At 34.5% G+C, this 22763-nt stretch overlaps 1 protein-coding gene across 4 annotated transcripts in view; it reads left to right on the top strand.

The window, feature by feature from the left end:
* SLC2A13 (solute carrier family 2 member 13) overlaps positions 1-22763 on the top strand; it is a 385769-nt gene that overhangs the window by 193841 nt on the left and 169165 nt on the right. For 2 of the 4 annotated variants that reach the window (XM_009003636.5, XM_017975993.5), the window contains exon 5: positions 820-874. The exons of the other annotated variants lie outside the window; for them this stretch is intronic. In XM_009003636.5, the coding sequence (XP_009001884.1) occupies positions 820-874 (55 nt within the window). The remainder of the gene's footprint in view (positions 1-819; positions 875-22763) is intronic. 4 annotated transcript variants of the gene reach the window in all.

Genomic DNA, 22763 nt, shown 5'->3' on the forward strand with positions numbered 1-22763 from the left:
TCCTTGCATATAAACTGTAATTACTTTATAGTCATTTTAGTGGAGAGGGTGAGGAAATAAAGCTGCTGGGTTTAACTGAACATCTTTCCTAAGCCATTTAAAAATCTTAAGGAGACAAGAAATAGGCAAGTTCATAATTGAAATGCTTCTGAGATAAAAATGTTACTTAGTTTTTTAATTAGTTATGCATTTAATATCCTTAAATTTTTAAGATTTTAATGTTTTAACTCTGCAGTAGAGAATCTACCATTTTAGCTCTATTTTCTTCATTCCTCGTGTTCTAAAAGAAGCACTCTTGGTCCCACCACTCACACAAAAAAGTGCAATCAGAGCTTGATTGGCGGGTTGGCACGCTCTCAAATTAAGTAAGTACATTTGCATATTAGAAGGAACAGGATTTACTTTATAGGGTTCTCTAATATGAGTTAAGAGTAAGATTTTTTCACCGAATCCAGTAAGCAACAATTGAGCCAAAGCATAACTTATACAGTGCTGTTTGAAGTTAAAATTTTTTGTTTTTTTCAAGAATATGCAAGTGTAGCATTTTTTTGACTATTGAAGTATAATATATTATTCAAAGAAAACATTTTCCCCTATCAAATAATGTTGCTATAGGAAAGATTCCAAATGACATAACTTAAGTAACAACTCTTAAGTATATATCAGAACTTTGGTGCTGGAAATGTAATTTGTTTTCTGAAACATGAACACTTGATACTAAGCTTATTATAATTATACATATACTTTAATTTATACTTTTATTTAATGTTTTGTGTCCAATTTATTTGGAGTTAATTCATTTAATTATTTGTGTTTCAGGTACTTCATGGGAAGGTGCCATTTATCTTTTATGCTTTCCTTCCACAGGAGCTCAGTAAGCATTGTTATAAAAACAATAATGTTTTGTATCTTTGGCATAGTATTTCGAACATAGTGAAACTTAATAGACTTGTCAAATTAATTAAAGCATATTCTTTAACTTTTGTAAATGCCTCTTAAATATTTCCAAATATGAAATAAATCGAATTTAGCCAAATTACTATACTACTGCATAAAAACTTCTTGGGTTTTTTAGAAAACCTAGGCAATACCATTCAGGACACAAGCATAGGAAAGGACCTCATGACTAAAACACAAGAGCAACAGCAACAAAAGCCAAAATAGACAAATGGGATCTAATTAAACTTAAGAGCTTCTGCACAGCAAAAGAAACAATCATTAGAGTGAACCTGCAACCAACAAAATGGGAAAAAATTTTTGCAATCTACCCATCTGACAAAGGGCTGATATCCAGAATCTACAAAAAGAACTTAAACAAATTTACAAGAAAAAAACCAAACAACCCCATCAAAAAGTGGGCAAAAGATATGAACAGACACTTTGCACCAACAAACATATGAAAAAAAGCTCATCATCAGAGGTCATTAGAGAAATGCAAATCAAAACCACATTGAGATACCATCTTATGCCAGTTAGAATGGCAATCATTAAAAAATCTGAAAACAGCAGATGCTAGAGAGGATGTGGAGAAATAAGAGTGTTTTTACACTGTTGGTAGGAGTGTAAATTAGTTCAACCATTGTGGAAGATAGGGTGGTGATTCCTCAAGGATCTAGAAATAGAAATACTATTTAACACTGCAATCCCATTACTGGGTATATACCAAAAGGGTTATAAATTGTTCTATTATAAAGACACATGTACACTTATATTCACTGAGGCACTGCTTACAATAGCAAAGACTTGGAACTAACCCAATGCCCATCATTGATAGACTGGATAAAGAAAATGTGGCACATACACCATAGAGTACTATGTAGCCATAAAAAAGGATGAGTTCATGTTCTTTGCAGGGACATGGTTGACTCTGGAAACCATCATTCTCAGCAAACTGATTCAGGAACAGAAAACCAAACACTGCATGTTCTCACTGATAAGTGGGGGTTGAACAATGAACACATTGACACAGGGAGGGAAACATCACACACTGGGGTCTGTTGATGGGTAGACAGAGGAGGGAAAGCAGGGGGTGGGGAAATTGGGGAGGGATAACATTAGGAGAAATATCTAATGTAGGTAATGGGGGGGATGGAGGCAGCAAAACCACCATAGCATGTGTATACCTATGTAACAATCCTGCATGATCTACACAAGTACCCCAGAAGTTAAAATATAATAAAAAAATTTAAAAGTAAAAATATAATTTCAAAATGTAAAAACAAACTTCTTGGGTTTTTTTGAAACACTGTTTTGACAGTAACAGTGGCAAATAAAATATTTTTTCTTGTTTAATTGTTAATTGTTTTAAAAAAGAACAAACCTGTGCCTTCTGCACATGTACCCCAGAACTTAAAGTATAATAACAAAATATATAAATTCCAACCTATCGTAGACCACATATAATGAATATGCAATTTGAAGTATTAAATATTTTCTTAATTGTAATAGATTATGAAATCCTGAACTCACTTGTATTGTTACATATTTAGCGTTTTATATTTTAACTGACATTTGGGGAAAAAACCCAAGAATATGCTTTGACTAACATGTTTATATTCTTTCCAGGAAACTTCATATGATTCACCAATTTTCAGTTAAAAAATTTAGTTTACTTTTAACTTTGATCACTATTCTATACCTAGAAAATTGTAAATTCCATATGTATTTTGTTGTCAGGAATCAAAGGTTGAAGTAAACTTGCAGAGGTTGATTCTCTTAAATTCTATAAAATGTACAAAATGTAGTGGAGCATTTCATAAAAGGAGTCAGAAGCACCAGGCCATTTGATTATGATACATGAAGTGTAGACGTTTGGCTGACAAGGATCTTATCTTTTTAAAATACTTAGTGCAAAGTCTATTACTGTTCCATTTATATATGAACAAACTGAATGCTTAAATTCTGGAGGTACTGTAAATTATACAATACTTTGATTGATTGCTTTATCAACTGACCGGCTTTTCTCAATCAGATAGCATCAGGATAATATTTTTCTCTATAAATGAAACCTCTAAAAGTTTTGACATTTAAAGTTAGAACTAGCTGGGTGCAGGTGGCTCATGCCTGTTATTTCAACATTTTGTGAGGCTGAAGCAGTAGAATCCCCTGAGCCCAGGAGTTCAAGACCAGCCTAGGCAACAAAGGGAGACCCTGTCTCTACAAAAATTTAAAAATTAGCCTGGCATGGTGGCTCATGCCTGTAATCCCAGCTACTCAGGAGGCTGAGGTAGGAGGACGTCTTGGGCCTGGGAAGTCAAGACTACAGTGAGCTATGATTGGGCCATAACATTTCAGCCTGAGTGACAGAGCAAGACCCTGCCTGGAAAAAATAAAATAAAAAGATTAGAACTGTATTTGGTTTGTAAAACAGTAAAGCTGATCTTACTGCTATTGAGATGATGACCTGGAATTTGAAATACCAGTGGGAGACATGGCACATACTAAAGAGCAGCTTACTATATGCTGTCATATGTCTCATTTATGACAGTTCATACCTGTGCCCCCATTTTGGTTAATGTCAGAACCATATAAAATGTTTGAGTTTTTTGAATTATTCATAATAAAAGTTTATGTAACATTTTTTAAGGCACTTGTGATGACATGCCTTGGATCTTTCTGAGGCTCTAAACCTGAGCTTTGTATGTAAAATGTTCTTTAAAATGGACTGAAGAGGTATTTATTACTTTCAAAGTCTTAATATTGCTAACTGTTTTATAAGATATTCTAATTATTTAAATACAAAGGGTTACTATTTATTTGTAGTTTTCTATAACTGAGGAACAATTACTGTACTTTGAGGGGACATTTTCATTCTCTTTGCCTTAATGTTCTAAACATGATTTAATGTTCTCTTCAACAAATTTCCAATAATCTTTGCTTCAGTATTATGAGTACTTTATACCAAATAAAAAAACTTACCAAATTCATGCCCAGATAAGAAAGTGTGCTTCATTTTTATTTTACTATCCATCCTATTTATGAAGGTCTTTATAGGATATTCTAACAATTGGGTTAAGGCCATTTAAAAAATTAGTATGCATAACTTGGATAAAGATGGAAAATTGTTTATTTTATATTAAGCTCTGTACTACTGGGATTTGTTAAATTTTGATGACTTAGAATGATTAATTGGATTTGCTGAAAATTATTTTATTTTAAAGCATCAGTATTTAGACGGATATAGAGGAAAATACCAAATGAAAATAAAGTGGCAGTGACCTCAAAACAGGTGACAAGTGATGTAGGGGACTAGCATTACTAGTAGTGGCTCTTTTAGTAGTAAAAACTAAAAAAATTGATTTAAAGAGAGTAAGCCATAAAAAATATGGTTTCTGAACCATAACTTCTAAGCTTTTTAGTATTTCTTTATCCTCATTTAAAAAGTTAAGATGACTATTTGATATGTTTTTAAAATATGCAGGTGGACGGTGTTAATATATTGTTATTGTATACACACAGCTGAATAAATGAAGTAATTGAGAGGTGTTACTATGACTACTTTTTTGGTAAAGAATGATTTCAGTGGTGAAGATAAATGACAGAAATTGAAAGATTTAATTAAAATACATTTAGCTCATCTTACAACTTTCCAACTAGTTTTAGGTAGATTTAAAAAATGTGAATAAGGCCAGGTCTGATGGCTCACACCTAGAATCCCAAGACTTTGGGAGGCAGGACAGGAGGATCCCTGAGCCCAGGAGTTTGAGACCAGCCTGGGCAATATGGTGAAACCCCGTCTCCACAAAAAAAAAAAAAAAAAGCACAAAATTAGCCAGGCATGATGGTGATTCATAGGCCCAGCTACTCAGGAAGCTGAGGTGGGAGGATAGATTTAGTCCAGGATATTGAGTGAGTGATCTGTAATCACGCCATTGCACTCTAGCCTGGGTGGCAGAGTGAGACCCTTCCTCATAAAAAAAAAATAATGGTATATCTTAGCCTGTTTATTCATATAGTTTATGTCATGATCCCTAATGTATATGATGATATAAATAAATGTTGAAGAATGATTTTAAAGGAATAGTCCTTGGCAGATTTTTTGCAAAGTATTATGTAGAAAAATAAACATTCTTTATACTTAGTATCTATGTCACGTCAGAAAAACGTGAAGTCCTCCTAACTTGCTAAAAGACTAATCCAGCTTCCCACATATCTTCCTGACACTGAAAAAGACAACAACCTGTGTATCTCTTTAGCTTAAACTTGGTGAAGGTATTCATTTTAGCTAGCAACTTTAGTCATTTTGTTTTCAAGAACATTCTGGGGTTTTTGGGTGGCCAAAAATATAGTATATTTTATACAAACAGCATTTATTTGTTATTAATATATGTTATTAATATTCAAAAGATAAATGAAAGAAAATCATTTTAACATAACTTTTTTTATTTTTTATTTGTTTTTACTGTTTGCCTTGATTAGCTGTATTCAATACAAGTAATTACAGAGTTTTAAGTATAAAGCCTTCAAGAAAAATAGGATTATTATAACTTTAGTGAAAAGAATGAAAATCAATAGCATGTTTGTTTTAATTCTTTTTCCATATTTGTATAATATTTATATGCTTCATAGTTTTATAAACATATGCAGATGTGCATATTTTACTTAATAGTGTGCTCCAAAGGAGGCAGAATAGATGTTGAGGTGCTATGACTTTTGGTAAGCTTTTATTACTAGCTAGTTCTTCATTTTTGCTTTCTTTCTTTAAAAACATTTTATTGTGGTAAAATATCTGTGTGTGTGTGTACATATGTATATATATAATCACATAACGGTTGTGATTTTACTTTCTTGAGTGTGAAATTCAGTGTCATTCAGTATATTCACAATGTTGCACAACTATCACCACTCCCCATTTCTGGAACTTTTTCATCTCCCCAAACAGAAACTCTGTACACATTAAAAAGTATCCCCATTCCTGCTTTACCTAGCCCTTGGTGACCTCTAGTCTATTTTCTGATTTTTGAGTTTGCCTATTCTAGATACTTTATATAAGTGGAATCATACAATGTTTGTCCTTTTTGTTTGGTTCATTTGAGTTAACACAGTATTTTCAAGGGTCATCCTTACTGTAGCATGCATCTGAACTTTGTTCCATTTTATAGGAGAATAATATTATATTGCATGGATTACCACATTTTGATTATTCATTCATCTGTTGGACACGTGTTGTTTCCACTTTTATCTACTGTAAATAATTTTGCAGTAATCATTAGGATACAAGCATTTGCTTGAATCCCTGTTTTCAATTCTTCTTCCTTCATTTATTTTTTCCTTTCAGTTTTTGAGGACAGTGATACCACTAGCTTATCTAAAATAGAGGAAGTATTTGGTGAAAATACTTGAGAAAAAAGTTTGGCAATGTAAAATGCAATAGGCTTGACCCTTTGTGTTTTGCATGATGAAAGCATGAAAGCTAACTTAAGGAAAAGCCCCGCCCCAACCGAAAAAACATCACTTTTAGGGATAAGTAAAAAGTCTAGGAAGATCTTGATTCCTCAGGGCTCCTATTATGTCATCAGGACTTTATTTCTTTCCAACCTCTTTTTCCCATTTTTCAGCTGTTTATCCTTTATATCACCTGAGAAAGAACCCCATAAAAAGATAGATAATAGTTAGAGGACAGAATCTTAGTTCTTAAACCAGTGCCTTATTGATCTGACTTGGGACACAGGCCAACACCAAATAACAATCTCTTTTTTTTGAGGCAAATGTTGACCTCCTGATTGGTGAGACTTGGGCCATAGGCTCACCCTAGGAGGCAAGGTGCAGGATAAAGGTTGAACTTAATGCAACCACAGGGACAAGAGTAGAAAACAATCGATGTTTCATCAGAAAAGATTACACTGGGCAGTGAAAAATTCTCTTGTCAAAATTAATGAAATGAAAAGATTCTGTATAGTATGGTTTTCTGGGATTCTTTGTGCTTTTCATTTTTTCTGATAGAGAGAGAATAATGTGGATTTTTTGTTTTTTTAAGTGTGCACCTCTAGCAGTGTCAGCTGTCCAAACACCAAGACATACATAATATAAATAGTATAAATTTGAAAATTTTGAAACTTTTCAAATTTGAAATGTTTGAGAAATGTTTGTTACCCTAAAACTGTGAGTACATCACATCAGTGCTAGAAATGAAACTAATTAATAATGTAATTTGCATACCTTGATGCTTCTGAGTATCAAAGCTTTTAAATTTATTAGTGTTTTTATTGGATTTGCATGCAATATTTATTGCCATATTTACATGAAGTGGGTTTACCATATAGAAAAGTTGATTTCAACATTAGTTTGGCTATTATTCAAATTAGCCATATTGGCACATTAAATTACATTCTAAACTATAATGTAGTAATTTAACTTTCCTTTTCCCTAGAAATGTTTAAAATATACATCCAGGTATTACTGGCATATCTGATATACTCAGGGTTGCTTGAATTTAGGTTTTCTCTTAAATGCTGCCTCATGGCTAAATTGGAATTTTAAGTTGCCAACTTAAAATTGAACATAAAAATATGGTATGACTTATACCTTGCACTGACCTTTTGGAGAATTTTAAGTTGGCAACTTAAAAAATAGAACACAAAAATATGGTATGACTTATACCTTGCACTGACACCTTTTGGAGGATGTTTTCTTCTTCACCAATCATGGACTGTTGTAAACAGTAATATCTATGACTTGAAAACAGTTTATTCATGTACAGGCAGTTAGAGATGCTGCAAGCTCCCATGACTTTTCCATTGAAATATAGCTGGGCCACCCTCCTGTACTCTTAAACACACTGAAGGTATCTGAGCAGGGTAAAGTGTGACAGCCAGGGCAGGAGAGAGCTCCCTTTCTTTTTTAGTGGCTTCTTTGAATTAAGGGGAACTGACTGCTTTAGAAAGACTCACCAACCTAGTATTGGTAAGTGAAGATCATCATTTTCTAGCACCCGAAGGAAGACCACGCATGTGCTTCAAAGCCAACAAATATCCCAGGGCAGACACTGGGGATCCTGCACGCAACTTAATTCTTACCCTCAGAAATTGCCCCCTTGCAGCTCTATATAGGTAATCTTGGTGCTAGATACCCCAATTAGAAACCCTATGTATAAAACCAGAATCAATTAACCCTGTTTTCAATTTTGTTTGTATGTTTTAGAATTGCCCCTAGTATTCTCCTGGAGTTGTGGTTTTCTGTAGTTGAGCTTCGTCTATTTGCAAAACTTTTTACACACAGCATGGATATGCGTAGTGCTGAAGTTGTTTCGGTCTGCTTATTGGTTGCACTGTCTAATAAGGGCAGGAATGGGTTTCCTTTGATGATACATCACTAGCTTTTGGCATACATCCTAGCATTTAATAGGCATTCTACAGCTAGCTAAGTTCTAGTCAGGAGTGTGGGTATGTGCGTGCGTCGGAATGCTATGCACAGATGAACTTATTTAATCCTCATGATACCTTTATGTGGTGGATATGATTTCCATGCTGGTTTTATGGATATGTAAGCTGGAGCTTGATAAACTGCAGTATTTTGCCTGAGATCTTAAAGCTATTGATCAATATAGTTGGGATTCAGCATCCGGACTTCACCCCAGATCTTTTAACTACTAGACTACACAGTTTCTATAAATGTTCACTGACCAGATGCTTTGCTAAATGAAGGAAGGAAGCAGGATATGCTCTACTATACTATTCAGTTTCCATCTTTGCACCCAGTTCTGACCGGAATAGAGAGTAAAAACTACAGTGGTACCTCTGCTGCCTGAACTTGCTCCATTCCATATTATAAGCCAATAATTAATGAGAGTAACTCAGTTTGGTCCTGCATTTGGTTGGGCATCTACATTGTTCAGAACAACGTGCAAGGTTTCCTTGGATATCATTAGTATTTGGAAATTCAGTTCACAGTCTCATTATATACATGCATACATTTAGGGTATCGCTTCTTCTGTAAGTGTAGAAAAAAAGGTTAAAAATACACACACACACACACACACATATATACAAACATACTCTGAATATTGGAAGGGCTTAATTTGAAATGTGGTAGAATGGAAACGTCTTAGAATGTGTCTTGAATGATGAGGAATGTAAGAAGGTAAATTCCTTTGGTGAGCACAGGCCAGGCAGAATTATTTCTACCCAGGATAAGTTTGCTGATAATTCACAGCTGGACTCCTAAGTAACAAAGCTGATTAAAGTATTATTCAGAGATAATAAGTGTATCAAATGTGCCAAGAGTGGTTTACAAAAAACCATTTAAAATGTACTATAATTTAATAGCTTTGGGGAATGTGAAAGAACGCTGAGGTAAGCACTGTAGACCTATTTATAGCTACCTAATCATTTGGTCACAAAATATCTGGACTTGGATGAGGAGTTCCCTTTAAATAAATAAAATCATATTAAAACAATGATAACCTTCATTAATATATGACTATTAAAAAGGTGAAATTATAGGTATTTTAAGAATGTTATGAAATATTGAGTAATTGTCAGTCTCCTTTGGGGTAGCTTGGTGGGTGTTTTCATCCAAGCGCTTTGAACCTTTTATATACTATGGTCTAAAACACCATTATATTAATTATACAGTATTCTCAGAACATATTTGCTATAACTATACCTCGAAACCTATGGGATGACAGATTTTTTTTTTCTTGTCAAACTGTATTCATGACTACCAGTATTACAATTCCATAATTTCTTTTTTAGATCTAAATAGAAAAAAATATAATTAAAAATTTAGAGCACTAAGCTTAAATATGTTGTGGAGAAAAATGCCAAATTATCTGCTACATGAAAGTTTCCTTAAATTACTATGTTAATTAGATATATAGAGAAATCTTAGATGTATCAGTAATCTTTTTTGATAAACAAGAGGAATGAAATATGATAAAAATATTCATTTATCTTATTTTTATTTTATAACATACCTCTGTGTACCTTGTGTATTATTTTGCAATCTATAAAGTCAATAACTTATTCATAATCACACAGTTATCTTTTCAATATTGAGATACTATGTTTTTTTAAAAAAAAAATCTGTAGAGGCATTTTTCTTAAGCTTTGGCCAGGAGGAATGTTTACCACATAGACAGTTTACATTTTTTCCTGCTGTAATATTTATAATTGGCTGAGCACAGTGGCTCACACCAGGAATCCCAGCATTTTGGGAGACTGAGGCGGGAGAATCTCTTCAGCCCAGGTGTTCAAGACCAGCCTGGGCAATATAGGGAGATACTGTCTCTACAAAAAAAAGCCAAAAAACATAAAAGTTATGCAGGTGAGGTAGCACACACACCTGTAGCCCCAGTGACTTGGGAGACTGAGGTAGGCGGATCACTTGAGACCAGTAGATGGAGGTGACAGTGAGCTGTAATTGAACCTCTGTACTCCGGCCTGGACAACAGAACAAAACCTTGTCTCTTAAAATATTTAAAAAAATGTCTCCTGCCCCTGCAGAAAAGGGACCCTGTTTGGTTTTGCTACCAGCATCGTAAACGATCCATAGCAGGTGTTTAATAAGTTTGTTGATTAAATATGTGACTTAAGAGGGGCTGGTATAATTATGGTAGAGCATTCTCATGTCTCAGGAGATCACTTAAAGTAGAGAAGGAATGAAGCTCTGTTTTTCTCACTGTATATGCTTGGGAAGATGATGAAATTGCTAGTACCTGTGCACACCCAGTTAGAAGAACAAATTGTCTTATATTTATACCTTGATTATTTAAATGGTAATCCTTCCCCAGGACAATGACTACCAGCTTGGGAGGCATGAGATACTAAGTTTATTAATTACTTAAACACAAGGACTTCTAAATTTTTATAGATGTCAGGTTATTACTGTGCTTTTGATAGATGTTTTTAATACATAATGATGTTGTAAGCCAAAGCCAACTCAGCTGCTTGGTGAGCTATACGATTCTGTGTTTCCAGGGAATATTTATCAACAATGAGACTAATTTTAAAAGTGTTTTTCTTTTAACATGAAAAACAAAACAATTAACCATGACCGTTAATACTGTTTAATTTAGAATGCCAATGTGTATGATATTGGGATACATGTCCGTAGAATTAATCTAGCAGCTAAGGCTTCCATCTTCAGAATTAAGGTTTTGGCAGTAAAAGGAAATTAGTTTTGACTCTTCACTTTCACTTTGCTTAGCAGTGAACAGGGAGATCTATATGATTTTTATGTTTTTAAAGGAAGCTATACTGGTTTTAATTTCTCAGAAAATTTCCTCTTGACAACTGAAAGCAAGGGAAAAATTCAATACATTTTAGCACCTGATTATGTTCAGTGATTTTTGTTTTGTTTTGTACTGTTCTGCTTGGCTTGTGTCTGTGACATCATGGAACTTAAAAACCATACTGTAATTTAAACCTCCAAAATTATTAATAATATTGCCCCTTTGTAATCATCGCCTTAACAATTTGGGAATGTTCTAAAGAGGCTGGTAATTAAAATTTTTAATCTGCTTTTCAACTCCTATGGTTAGTTCTTTTGAACTCCTAAGGCTAGATCTTTGTCCTTTGAGAATGATTACATTCTTGGAAATAGGCAGGAATAAAAGGCATCTAGGAGGTATTTTTTGTCTGTTGAATAAATATAGGTGGTCCAGCCATTTTGATTTCTTTAAATTTTTTGTGGAAATTATGCTGTAAATCAGAGATTCGGCATGATGATGTCAGGCGTTGAGTTCTTTATGTGACATAAAGACTCCTTAGTTTCTAAATTGTTTTATGATGCCTATGTTTAACGTTTGGACTCGTGAAATTTGGCATTACCCGGCTGTTTTTAAATCAGCGATGGCCTCAGTCGTCCCTTGGATGAACCAGCATGGTTTTGATATTTTTAACCCTAAACTTTTGTGCTTTCTTTCTATGTTAATTAAAAAAAATCCTGTTTCATCACTGGCTATTTTTAAGTTCCCAGTGAATGATGACAACAAATGTCAAGTCTTTTACTCATTGAAAATCAATGGGCTAATTTTTCAAAACAAGAATTCTTTCCAAAGCGTTCTGTATATACTTCTAACTCCTCAGCCAGGATTTGTCTTGTGACTGAATCAGATACCTGATCTTGCCCAGTAAGGATTTAACCTCCTCCTGAGGGTTTTTCTGTGGGTGTTTTATGCATCACTATTATTGTCTACCCAGTTAAAACCGTGCTCTTGACATTGCTGCATTGATTCTTTTCCTGTCACTGTTAACTCACTTGTCAACATGATTAACCTTACTGAAAATTTGATAGTAGCTCTGACTCATTTTTATGCCAATATGAAACATTCTAAGGTCGTACACTAGTGTTTACAAATTATTGTTACCATTCCATACATGACTTTTCTTTTTCATTCACTTGTTTTCCCCAATCTTCCCTCCTCCATGAAAACTCAGTGTACCTATGTATTTAATAGTCAATGCAATGTATTTAATATATATCTTCCATTCTTCTAAATGCTTATTTTCTGAAATTATTTTTTATAATATTGTCCTAGAAATCTTCTTCTCTGACTTTACTTTTTACTATTAGGTTGCTATATGTGGTTCTAATTCTTGTAATTGCTGTATTTTATCCATATGCTTTGGACATTTCTCTGTTGGCTTTCCTGGCCTTTTCTTGCTAAATTGAAAATGTATCTTATATATTATATGTATAAATATTTTGTAGTATTTTATTCCTGAAAATGGCTAAGTCTGTAACCTGTCTGTCAATTTTGTGATGTCCTTTGTTGATGCAGTCAACAGTTTTTTCCTTTATAAGGCATGCATTTTAGATCTTTAAGAAATTTTGCTTTTTACTGAAGTCATAAAGATGTTTTTGTATGTTTCCTTTTATTAGTTTATAGTTTTATCTTATATATTTAAGTATTACATTTTTCTTGATGTTTTTCTGACTTAGGTAGAGAATCTAATTCTACATAGTGAGTCAGTGTTTCCATCACTTCTTAATAAATAGTCTATCATTTTCCACTGGTTTGATATACCATATGTATCATATAATGAGTATGTATATATATTAGGTTGGTGCAAAGGTAATTGCTTATAATTGCAAAAACCACAGTTTATTTATACTTGCAAAAACCACAGTTACCTTTGCACTAACCTAATATATGGGTGTGATTATAAGTTGTAGCTTTATTCTTCTATACCCCTAATAGGCTTTTAATTTTTCTCTGGCACTCTGGGTTCTTGTTTCTTGTGTATTGTATGATACAATCTGGAAATTTGCTGTGGTACTTATAGAGCTTACCTCATTTTTACCTTCTTTCAGAGTTCTCTGTCCTAATTGTCCAAAATCTGAAATCCTTTGTCTCATGTTTTACTGGGTTTTCTGATTGTTTAAGGTAAGAGGGTAAATTTCATACCTGTTATTCCACCACTCATTGCTGAGGTTGTAAGCAGACACTCATTTGGTAATTTCTCAGTAGGATCCTTAGCTTGCTTATTTTCATTCTTTCATTTGATGTGAAAAAATCTATTTAAATCTCTGCATCATACCCTACGGCTTTTAGATGCAGTGCCTTGGACATGCAGCCTTGGACATGCAGAACTCGCACTGTCATTCAGCTCTTAAGTGTTTTATAATTTTTTTTGCTAGTTCTGCTTTATTTAACTGTGAATTCATTTAGCTATTTATTTTCCTGACATGCTTCTGTGCTCCTTTGTATTATTAATTTAAAATTATATTGAATTTTACTTAGAGGTCATGTGCATAGATTGATTATTTGGAGACTGTTTTGAGACCTCTTTTGTGGTCTAATACATAAAATATTCATATATTCTTGAAAGGAATGAACAAGATTTATTTGATAAAGTTTTTACTATATATACATATATTTTAGATTGTTACTGGTGTAATTCACATTCTCTTCATTTTGGCTTATTTTTTTCTACTTGATCAGTTTCTAAAAGATGTTAAAATTTATAATAAAAAGATATATTTCTCCCCACATTTCTGTTAGTAGTTATATTCACATGTATATATACTTATTAGTATTAATATTATATTATTCTTATTATGTATCTTTTCTCCTTAAATTGCTTACTGTAACATTTAAATGCTACTTAATCTTTCATTTGGTTAATACTTACCTTATGTATTTTTTTGTCCATCTCTTCCATCAAGCTTTCTTTGCATTTTGTGGACAATTTAATGCTGGATGTTTTTTGTAAATCAGTGTTTGGATTACTAAATTTGACAAATTTGTGGAAGTTGTATTTATTTTTGTGTGGAGGCTTATTTCTCCCATATTATTTTATGTTTTTATTCATTATACTTTATTATTGTTTCTTTTTTCGGTCTTTTCTATCTTCTGTCATGTTGAAAACTCAGATTTTAAACTTTTTGTAAGCTACAAATTCTGTTGTTCTTTTATCTCTAACTTAAGATTCATTATGTTTGTTTTTTTCTTCCAATGTGTAAAAGTTAATATATCTGTCTTCCTCCACAATAAGAAATCTCAGTAGTCTTTCAACTCATTCCTCTACTGTGACTTCCTTTTCTTTCATGTTGGCATCATCTGGTGCATTCTATATATTTTTTGCTTATTAGGATAAACAATAAACTTACTAAGGTATTTGCTCTTCATTGGTTACCTTATCTTTTGGCTTCCTCTGGAACACACTTCTCTTCTTCTTGGAACACATCCTTCAACATATATTTCAACAAGGCCTCATCATTGTGTAATACACTTTGTATGACAAACAAGCCACTAGTACTTCTTCCCAGGCCATAAATCTGTGGTCACATCTAAAACTATCCTCTGTTTCTTTACTCATTTATTCAACAGCAATTTTGTAGTTTCCTCTTGTCCTAGACCTGAGAAAAGTCAACAAAAATCTTTGCCTTCTAGAGTTTACACAAGTTAGCAGGGAGGGGCAGAGAATACATGAGGCCAGATCAACAGTCCTTGGCAATGGCCCCACACTATAGCAGGGCTCCAGAGCTGCCAGGATATTGCCCTGTAGTTTCTGGATGGTGCTAAACAGGTTATGCTGCTTTCTTATCATGATAACTGGGCAAGTGATATTTTTACTAGGCAACTAAGAGAGAAAATCGGGCCAACTAGAGAGCTCTTCCCAATCCATCCCTAGTCTGTGGCTACCAAATGTTCCTCGATTATAACTTTTCTATCCATATTAAGATAACTTCTTCCTGCTTCCCCACAGTTTGTTGGTTGTAGTTGTAGTGTTTGTTTTATTTGCTAAGTTTGGTTCTGAAAACCACCAAGATTTCATATTGTTTGTAATACCTCTGGGATTTGGCCAGGAAAGGAATCTGGCTACCCATGGTAGTTTTCCTTCTTGTCCAGAATTGATAGTCCTCACAGAATATATTATTAATTTTTATTATTTACTATTATTATGGGGTATAAGTGCCAATGGCAGTCAATGCCAAGACAGTTTTCACAGATGATTATCAAGCATGTCCTTCATTTTAAAGAGAAAAGCTAGGAAACTCAATTATATATGTGGTCTGGTAGCCTAGATATGATCAGAACCTTAGGAAAATTATATCTGTTGGATTCCTAGGAGGGTTGATCATTGTGGGGAAAAGGAACTGAGAGGAGGAGCTGAGGATCGGGGTGGTCCCACATCATTACTACTTGGTTCCAAAACTGGTTTGGCACCTGCTTCCAGCTCCTCATGGGTCTCAGAAGAGAGTGCTCTGGGGTAATTGTCAGAATTAGCCCTGAATTTCTGAAGAAGCAGGGTCAGGGAGCTCTCATAATGATTACTGCATAAACAACTATGCTGTCCATCTGGAAGCATCCCAGGAATGTGTCTGGTTCACCTTTTATTCTAATCCTTTTCCTACCCTGTGTGTTCTCTCCTAATTTTTAGACACACGCCCACTGTCCTTGACTCAATGAATTTCCAGCTAAAGGAACCTAATTTTATATTTCCTATCAGTTTGGTGGTCAGTAATTTCTTTGATACTCAGAAACTTCTCAGAGCCTGTGTCTGGGAAGGGTATAACACTGTAAAAGATGGTGGAAACAGACTTTGTCTTGAAGCATTCAGAAAAATTTGGGGATAAAATGTGGATTTGGGATACTGTTCTTACATTGAAAATGATCTAAGTCGCAGGCTGAAACAGAAGCCAAGAAAGGGTAAGGGTTGTGTTAAAGCCCCTTTTATGATTGCCCTGGCACTTTTTTCTTTTGTTTTCTAATTTGTATTAAATCTAATTGTTCCAGAGATAAACAACAGGATGAGGTCACAGTATCCTAAAACAACAAAATAAGATTCATGACTGTGACATAAACAATCATTATGTTTAGCAACAAAACAACAAAATAGTTGAACTTAAAATAGTCTTAACTGGGCCAGGCGCGGTGGCTCAAGCCTGTAATCCCAGCACTTTGGGAGGCTGAGGTGGGTGGATCACGAGGTCAACAGATCGAGACCATCCTGGTCAACATGGTGAAACCCCGTCTCTACTAAAAATACAAAAATTAGCTGGGCACGGTGGCGCGTGCCTGTAATCCCAGCTACTCAGGAGGCTGAGGCAGGAGAAGTGCCTGAACCCAGGAGGTGGAGGTTGCGGTGAGCCGAGATGGCGCCATTGCACTCCAGCCTGGGTAACAAGAGCGAAACTCCGTCTCAAAAAAAAAAAAAAGAAATAGTCTTAACTGAAAAAGACAATGGTGGTATTCCAAAGCTAGCTCAGTTAAATAAAGAGTAGGTATTAACTTGAAACAAACAAACAAGCAGACTTTTTTAAGGCTAAATATAGTAATGTTCTTGCCAAGGCCAACATTTTCATGTTCATGCTGTTAAGTGCTATGTCTGGCAGGAACACATATTAGAGTACAAAGTTATCTTAAGCTCTTGAGAGATTGATGAGATAACATTTCTGACTACATTTTTTTTTTTTTTTTTGAGACAGAGTTTTGCTCTTGTTGCCCAGGCTGGAGTGCAATGGCTTGATCTCGGCTCACTACAACCTCTGCCTTTCAGGTTCAAGCGATTCTTCTGTCTCAGCTGGGATTATAGGCCCCTGCCACAATGCCCAACTAATTTTTGGCATGTTTAGTAGAGATGGGGTTTCACCATGTTGGCCTGGCTGGTCTTGAATTCCTGACTTCAGGTGATCTGTCCTCCTCAGCCTCCCAAAGTACTGGGATTACAGGCATAAGCCACTGTGCCTGGCCTACATTTCTGACTAAAATTTAAAATTGTAGTCATGTTCTCCTCCTTTTGCCTAACCAATTAATTAAACCACACATACACTAATACATAGCCCCTCTAGGTTGTAGTTGGAAATGCTTTTTTTTTTTTTAATCAGAAAGTTTTTTTGAATCACAGCTTCTTGAAATTAGATCTGAGTCCTGCAGCTGTCAGACTTGTTCTGTGGGTTCCCAAGGTTGTTGAGTTCCTCTGCCATAATAGATGGAGTACAAGAGAATAGAAGAGAATATCCGTCTAACAGGAGGCAGGCTCATTAGTATTCCAAACGCATTCATATATTAAAGCCAGGCAATGGTTATGTCTAAAGAGAATTACCTTAGACTTATCAAAGCTTCACCTATAACACATAGGCAGCTTGGCAATGGTTATATTTTCAAAAAAATAACTTGAGGTTTATCGAAGTATTAACTATACCATATAGGTGGTTAGAGCATAAATGCATAATTTGTCATCCATAAGTATAGATGAAAAGATCTTTTGCTTCAGAGAAATGGTTAAATTATAAAGATACAGATATATTTATTAAAATATAGCCATTATGAAAAATGGCTATATTTTAATAAATGTCATAAACAGCAGTAGCACCTCCTAGGGTTGCTAGAGTGTTTGTGCTTCAGTTGATTATTCAGGATGGAAATGTGTTTGTACCTGACACAATAGACAGTCCTGCACAAGGGATCAGGAGGCAGGGTTCTAGTTCTTCTAAGGGCTCTTGAGAAAGTCAGATAACACTAATGGATCTAAGGACTCTTCTTAAAAAGGTAGAAATTGTAATACTTTTAAAAAAAGATATTTATAATTTATTTATTGCTGTCACCTGGGAACATGAAACTAGGAGTCAGATGGAAACATTTATGGATTATTTGTGGATCCAGGGAGGCACAGTCTATGTTATTTACTCTCTTCAAAAAAAAAAAAAAACTGTAAGAAGAGTAATGAAAAGAAAACAGATAACTCATTGAGTACCCACGCTTCAAATTACCTACTATTTGTCATTTAATTCTCAGTAAAATTCTGTATGTCTCACTAGCACCATTTTAAAAACTTACAGAGATTAAGTTAATTATTTTGTGCACCACAATTAGTGGGGGCTGAATTCAAAATCAGATCTCCTTGAGTACCCTGACTTCATAGATTAGGCTGTTTCAAATTCGACTTATTTCAAAATCTTCATTTCTACTTAAAGACTTGCATTTATTCATAAAGCCAACATTGTGTTTTGATAACTCTGGACATGTTTATGCCAGGTCTGTCTGTATATAATGATATTCTGAAATACTATGGCAATAAATTAAAGATGAACATATTCTTCTGAAATATTCATGGTAGGCAAAACAAAGAGCACCAAATCCAGAAAAATTGAGTGGAGATTTTTTTTTTTTGCCACCTATTGACAAATGCAAGCTGTTCATATTTTGTTATTGAGTGAATGTGTTAGTCCCATTGTAAATGTCATCCTTCTCACCCTGTAAAACTGATTCAGAGAAGAAAGCCTACTTAAGATAAAATTTAGAGATAAGAAATGACTTATAAAAGAATTATGTGATTAGGAAATATTATACATTTAGACCTCACAGTAGTATATAATAGAATAATTTTAGTATAATTATTTAATTTTTATTTGGAAATTGAATGTAAAGTATTACTTCTTTCATCTGTTATTAATCTCTATCCTGGAAGTTTCCAAACATGAAAAATACATGTATGTCACTGTATTCCTTGTGAGCACAACTTGCCTCTGCTTTCATGAAATTACACCCTTTTAACTTTAGTCAACTAAGAAAAAAACCTTTCTTCATGCTTATTAATTTTTAAATCTTGATATAGCCCATCTATGATGTGTCTCTATTCTTCACCTGTATGACACATGCATGTCATCATAAGTAGTAGCACTTCCTAGGGTTGCTAGGGTGTTTGTGCTTCAGTTGATTATCAGTAACTGTTTAGGCCATATTACCAGCTAAGTGTCAGTTCTGAATTGCCCCATGTAATTGCCTTCTATCTTCTTCATGCTTTTCATACCAGGTCTGTTTTTCTGATCCTCCCAAATACCAAACCCTGCTTTTTGCCTTACCTCTGCATTCAAGACCTGACGGTAATTGTGGTGTAAGGAAAAGTGTTGATCTGAATATGAGGGTGACAGTGAACACCCAGCTTAGCACCAACAAATACTTACCTCACACCAGGATCCTGGTACTTTTGCATCCCTAGTTTCTTCCTCATGACCTCCATCTCACCTCTCCCCATCCATCTCACCTCTCCCCTTCCTCATCCACATCCTGGCTTTCTTCCCCTTCCCTCCTGCTTTGTCTTTCTTCTCCTCTCCTTCCTTCTTGACTAGCACAATCTATTGCTTCAGCTCCAAGTTCTTCTTTTTCCTTGGGTTCTGAGGAACAACATGTAGCCACACAGTTTCCTCTCTACTCATAATCCCAGAGCAAGCTCCTAACTCCTTGTAGTTGTCTGGAGGGTTTTATTATTAAACACATTAGGGAATAATGGAATAATTAATAAGAAGAGAACAGTCTCATTTCAAGAATTAAAGTTGTTACCTGAGGTGGCTCTTTTTATATCCAGAGATACACCATTACACTCTACATCACCTTCATGCAACTATTTCTGTCTCCTCATTGTCAGAATAAATTAAGAGAAAAAGTGAAATTTAGGAAGAAAGGGGCCCACCATCTCCGATCCTGGTAATAATTAGTCTGTGTGGTTCTTCTGGCCAAGAATTGTGGTTCATGAATTTCGCATTGCCCTCCCTCCCTGAGAGGTTCCTATGTGGCTCTCACCATAGCTCCAATAGGCTGAAACTTTTGGAGGCATAGTTGTAAAAAAGGTGGAAAGTGCCAGGAGAAGCAATAAGTAGGTTGGGAGCATTGATTCTAAGGCTCCATTCTCTTTCTAATACCCAGGAAAGGCAAGGACACTCAAAATGAAGCAGAGAAAAGTAGGGAATCAGGGAGGTTAATTCCAGTGGCATGTAAGAGAATTTAATCCAGGATACATGTCCAATCTACATATTTTCTAGACCTTTAGAGCTTCCTTTTTCACTGGTCAGAGGTCTTTCTGCAGGGGGATGGTTAATGAGACATGCATCATTCTATTTCCAAAGTAGTGTGTAGGGGAAAAATAATCTTAACACTCAAAAACAGATCATCACTTAACATACTTTTCCATTAAAACATCACTTTACGTTATGGGCACATTCTAGATGAGTAGTGTATATCAGGTACATCATGGATTTGATAGAGTTTTGTAGCAACCCTAGGCCACTGAGGTCCATTTTACTGTAGAAAACTCATCTTGAGTGCTACACAAAAAGATATTTGGAATATTATAAATTATGAATTGGCTTGTAAACTCAAAAAATATTTTCTCTTTCTTCATTGAGAAAATTAGGGAAATCAGCATAAACAATTTAAATTTGCTCACTTCATCTAGAAATAATCTGCATATGTTCACTTTCATCATCTTGCATGTTGACGGATTATCATGAATATGAAAATATTTGAAAGACTAAATACAAATCTCTATTTTAAGAGCTAATAAAATTAAATGGCTTTCTTATTTAGAAGATTTGTGTATTATTTTGAAATACAAAGAAAATTGCAAAGGATTACTAAAATGTAATAACTACAAGTTATTAAGCATTGATATGATATCATGTAAATAGACTCAAACTTCTACTTACATAAATTGATTTTTGGGTTAATTTGCTTTGTAAATTCTAATAAATAACTCACCATATACACTGGAAAAAATCTAAGAGACAAAAATTAGAGCAACTGATTTTTCTATTTATAAAAAGAATCAAATAAAAATATATTTTGCTTCCTATGGGCACTGCAAAACAAATTTTATTTACTTTGTCTTCCCTCATAATTGTTTTGCCTGTTTTCCTACTTCAAGGGATGTCAGCAAAAACACTACTGTTACCATCTCCACTTTTTCAACCTTCAATTTAAAATAATTACAGAAGACCTGTGAGTCTCCCACATTTAAGTAGCTTTTGCTTTAATAAGAATTTTAGTAATTGATTTAATATTTACTTAGCCTGAATAATGCAACTGAGATTTTCTGCCTCCACCCCATCCTCATACATTTGGTTGCCTGGCAACATAAAACCCACTATAGACCCAGCCAGACAGAAAACTAGGCTTAACTATCTTAGAAGTTGGTGAAATAAAAGGGTTTTTTCAAGTTGAAACTGTTTCTTTAAAGTTTCCTGTTTCAGTGGAACAGTGTGTTAAATGCTGTAACTTTCCTCCTGGATAAGACTGGGGAAAGTTATCTGGTGACTTACATATCTAAAGTAAGTATGCATGTGTACATATAAGTGTACATATCAAGGTAATCGCCATAAACAGCAAGAGGACTGACAATGACTGACTTCTGAGGAAATTCAGTTTACAAGCTTGCCTAGTTATTCACACAGGGACTTGATTATAATTCAGATAGTAATTTTCCCATAGCTTCCATTTCTTTTCTAATAAATGATAGTTGGAATTACTGAAGGATTGAAAATTGGGAGTATTAGACCTATAGGAAGCTATGCTAAGATGAACTCAGTTGAAAATGAAGTTCTGTATCTGAAAGAATTAGAGTTTATCCAACACAGGTGAATTTTATTACAAACAAGTTTGTCTATAGTGATAAAGTTGTCATTTTTTTTTTTAGCATTTATGGTGCTTCATAGGTTATGAGAGTCCTCTTAATCAGCTGTTATATTCCAATTGAGAAGTAAAATTAGGAATATACTTTTTATACTAAATATAATGTAACCTGACAGAAATTTTAAGTCACAGCTGAAGAGGTTTTAAAATTTTCTGCTGTCTGTGGGAGACAGTAGAATAAGTTATCCATGCAAGTGTAGATTTTTTTTTTCTGGACATTTTAATAAAGGCCTAGTACCTTGAGAACTTCTGTTTGATTGTGTGGCAGACTTTTTTCTTTAGGTTAACAAAGGTATACATGATTGCTTCCTGAGACTTCTCTAGCTATGTGACTCTGCAGCATGTTTTAAAATGTTAATGTTTATAGACATTAGCTGTCTTAAAGGGTAGCATCCTGTAGTAAAATCAGCAGCATTTGCAAGACTAATAATGAGGAAAATTCACTCATCCACATACTGTACTTCGATTCAAAATGCCTTATTTACTTAAAGATAGTATTCTTAGACCGTATTTATAAATGAGAAAGGGGAAAATGCCACAAAATGAAGCAACTCTTCTAGAAACTTAATTAAAATCATGATGATACATTCAGCCTGGAGTTTAGTTTTATTTTCAGCTAGTCATCTGCAGCCATGCTTCCCACAGAGGGAGGCTGCCAGGCTCACAGTGCACTGTGCAACTTGGATGAACAGTATTACAGGCTGTTTATGAGCAGATTACATCTGGGATCTGTGGAGAGCAGCCAGAGCGGCAAGACAGAGATGACGAATGCAGGGTGTTTTCTAGGTAGATTTTCTAGCCATCGAAATGCTCATCACTTTCCTTTGGTACAGTGTTCAGAGTATTTTCCTAACTTAATTGTTGTTCATACTAGGACCAGTAATTTACTCTGGTTTTTAAATTCTTATTC

The sequence above is a fragment of the Callithrix jacchus genome, chromosome 9, assembly GCF_049354715.1.
Source record: "Callithrix jacchus isolate 240 chromosome 9, calJac240_pri, whole genome shotgun sequence".
NCBI classification, from domain to species: domain Eukaryota; kingdom Metazoa; phylum Chordata; class Mammalia; order Primates; family Cebidae; genus Callithrix; species Callithrix jacchus.